This window comes from Phoenix dactylifera, chromosome 12 (genome assembly GCF_051530095.1).
Source record: "Phoenix dactylifera cultivar Ajwa chromosome 12, Ajwa_hap1_PhDact_Kaust_v1.1, whole genome shotgun sequence".
Classification (NCBI taxonomy): domain Eukaryota; kingdom Viridiplantae; phylum Streptophyta; class Magnoliopsida; order Arecales; family Arecaceae; genus Phoenix; species Phoenix dactylifera.
Genome location: NC_143201.1, coordinates 11,233,809 through 11,237,035, shown reverse-complemented (window position 1 = coordinate 11,237,035; position 3,227 = coordinate 11,233,809). Strand labels below are relative to the sequence as shown.

The 3,227-nt window shown below is 47.2% G+C and overlaps 1 protein-coding gene across 1 annotated transcript; it reads right to left on the bottom strand.

Moving 5' to 3' along the window:
* Window positions 1-814: 814 nt before the first annotated feature.
* LOC103699708 (uncharacterized) lies at window positions 815-1,926 on the bottom strand. The gene has a single exon (XM_008781711.6). It carries the CDS (start codon window positions 1,754-1,756, stop codon window positions 1,019-1,021), a length of 738 nt encoding a protein of 245 aa, XP_008779933.1. The 5' UTR covers window positions 1,757-1,926; the 3' UTR covers window positions 815-1,018.
* Between the last annotated feature and the right edge of the window lie 1,301 nt (window positions 1,927-3,227).

The window sequence follows — 3,227 nt, the reverse complement described above, 5'->3', positions numbered from 1 at the left end:
CGGAGAGGCCTTTTACTCAAACCAACCCCACGTACTCCCATCGCGAGCACGGGTGCCGGGTGTCGGCCGCGTGCGCGTGCTCCAGCGACCGCCCGTGCGTGTGGGTCCCACGCACGTGTGGGGGTGGCGAAGTAAAACGCCAAGGCCAATCTAAAAGCGTGGAAGGGTCGGACGCGGGGCTCGTCGGTCGGCCTCCGCTCGTGCGAGCCCTGACGTGATGAGGAGGCTTGTGGGACTTTCTGCTTCTCACTGGAATTCTTGACCTCTATTTTGTCATCTTTTGAAGCCAGGCCACGACACCAGAGGAGAGAGAGACGTGCATAGGGGAATGAGATGAGATGGAGTGGGGGAGAATGGCAGCCTTCAACTGCGACCAATGCCAGCCCAACCCTTACTGGTACGTACACAGACTCACTCTGCTGCCAGCTGACACACCAACCTCGCTCTCACCAACCAATCCCACGAGCTTTGACCATAGTCAAAAAACCACCGGAGCTTTCCACCAAAAAAAAATAAATAAATAAAAAGAAAGAAAGAAAGAGAGAGAGAGAGAAGAAAACAGATGGTGAAATGGAGCTTTCTAGCTCCCCTTCTCTCCCTGGGCGGCCTCTCCAACAAGTCCAAATCAAGAAGGGATAGCTATCTTCTCTTCTCCCGTTGCAAGATGAAAGGATACGAAGCTAGCCATATATACAAGCTTGTGTTCCACTTCAAGCACAATAATATATACAATATAAGTTGTGAAGAAGTAAATGTTAATGGTGGCCGATCTAGTAGAGAGCTTGCTTGTCAAACACCAAGACTTAGAACAAGAAAGGGAGAAAGCCTCAATGAGCCATCTTTTCACATATATATCACTGTGAGTTATCATCAGTTAGCTACATCCGGAACTTACAATCTAATGAAACTGAGAACTGTCGGATTTATATAAAACATGGGGGAAAGAGAAAAGGAAGAAGGCCTGGTAGCTAAAATTAATTAATTCAGAGGCAAGGCACCACATTTTCTGTTGATTTTTTTACAAGCCAGCTGATTTCTCCTCTTCGCTGTGGGAGGCCTTGTGGCTTCTCTTCTTCCTCCTCCGGATCCCACCAAAAGCTAAACCCCCGCTCCTCCTCTTCCTCTCCGACTCCCTTATCGTCTCCAGCTTCGGCTTCCACGACCTACTCCTCACCAGCTGCCTGTAATCCTTCTCCAGCGCCTCCGTGGTGCAGACCCTCCTCCCCCTCCTCTCCATCTCCTCCATCTCCTCCTCCTCCGCCCTCAGCCGATCCAAGAACTCATCCGAAACTCTTATCTGAAGAGCCCCGGCCGGCGTCTTGTGGATGTCGAACGGCCGGAGGAGCGGTGGCTTCTTGGTACTGTCCGCGAAGGAGGCAGCGAGGGTGACGAAAGAGAGAACGGAGTGGAAGAAGTGGGAGGGGAGGAGGAAGTAGCTGTGGCCGGGCTGGAGCTGGTCGCCGGCGGCGAGAGGGGGGACACGCTGACCGATGAAGAAGGAGTCGGAGCGGCAGACGAGGTGACGGGGGTTGTCCTTCATCACCTCGGCGGCGCCCACCGGCCGGTCGTAGATGCGGACCCGGCCGTCCGAGCCGATGACCCGGACGGGGCTCGCCGGCGAGGAGGAGGGTTTGGTGTTGTGGGGGAGGTCGCCGTCGTCGTCATCTTCTCCGCGGTCGAGCGCCGGCCGGCATGTGGCCCCCACCACGTGGAAGCACCACGGGATCATCTGGAGGCTGAGCGACTTGAGCCCCATCTATCTCCTCATAGACCTCAACACAAACACCACAGAAAGAATTTGGGTTAAAAGTGATGCTGATATCAGAGGGGAGGATGCTAGCATTTAAAGGGGTTGTCTTTTTAGTTGAACGAGAGGGATTTTTTTTTTTTTTTTTGAGAAATATATAGAATTATTAAGTATATAAGCCAGAGGTTGGGAAATGTTTTGTTATGGATAGATTCGCCGGTTTGCCTGAAATTATCCACGCCGTTCTCTAGTTTTGGCCGTTAGTTTTGTATTTCATTCATAATTAACATATATAATAATGGAGGGGTATTTCAAAGTGTGGAAAACTTTTTTTTTTAAGGTGGTGTCGTGTTTGGAGGTGATTGAGTGAGAAGTTGGGTCCCACTTTCATGCTTTCATGCAATGGATGGCGGATATGCGTAATTCTAGGGATCCAATGACATCACTTAGTAAATTTTCATGAACACCCAGTATTGGCTCGGGTAATATAACGGCGGGGATTTGATTTCGGTTGGAGTCAGCTTCCTTAAATAGATGAATATAAAATAAAAAATATGAGAAGTAATTAGCCTCACTTAATCTCAAAATAAAAGAAAAAAGAAAAAAAAAATGATATGCCATGTGTTAAGGGAGGATTAGCCTGATTCGTAAAACAGATGCAAGGTATTTTTTTTTCTTTTCATAGTTCAACTTAGAATTGACATGGCCTGAGGGCTCCACTACGAGAGCAAGTCATAGTCTGACATGTCAGCAGAGTAGAACTTGTAAATATTATGAGGATTGTGTCCTGTTTCAGTTAATTTAACCGCAGCCAATAATTGGATATGCTAGGTACGCAACATACTTCATGATTTATTTGGTTCACATTTTTTTTAGGTCTGCCATTGGCTTCATCACTGGGTACTTCTGATAGCAGCAGGTGAGCTGGCGCGGTCCAACCACAGCAGGCGGATATGATTCAATTTCTCATGCTTATTTATGACTTTGGTGTGTCAAATATGAGAAATAAATGGCCCCCAACTCCATCAATGCATGCAACTTAGCAGTTGGTTATTTCAAACCTGAGCAGCAAAAAGCTTCCATCACTTTAGTGATATAATTCCATGTGTATTAGTGATGCCTTTAGTTCAGGACACAGACATGTTTAATACAAGAGAACTGCCACCTGCCCATGCGACATAGGTGACCTTTATGCACTGATTTCATTTAGGAAAAATTATGGAGACACCTTTCAAGTTTGAGCTAGTTACACTTAGACTCCAAAATTTTAAAAAAATTTAATTAGTCACCAAAACTCCATTTTCATTGCAATGTGCAACAACCATCTGACCGTTAATGAACACATTGAAATGACAGAATTGCCTTCGTTTCTATTGGAGGAGTTACCCCTTGGGACGAAGCTTTTTTGGGAGAATCCGCTAAGTCCCTTGAGCTCCTAGCTGAGCTTTCTCCTCCCTTTGAAATCGTCTGCCATTCTAAG

Bases quoted from the DNA above. Each gene is read 5' to 3' on its own strand.
- LOC103699708 (XM_008781711.6), bottom strand. From the start codon at position 1,756: ATGGGGCTCAAGTCGCTCAGCCTCCAGATGATCCCGTGGTGCTTCCAC.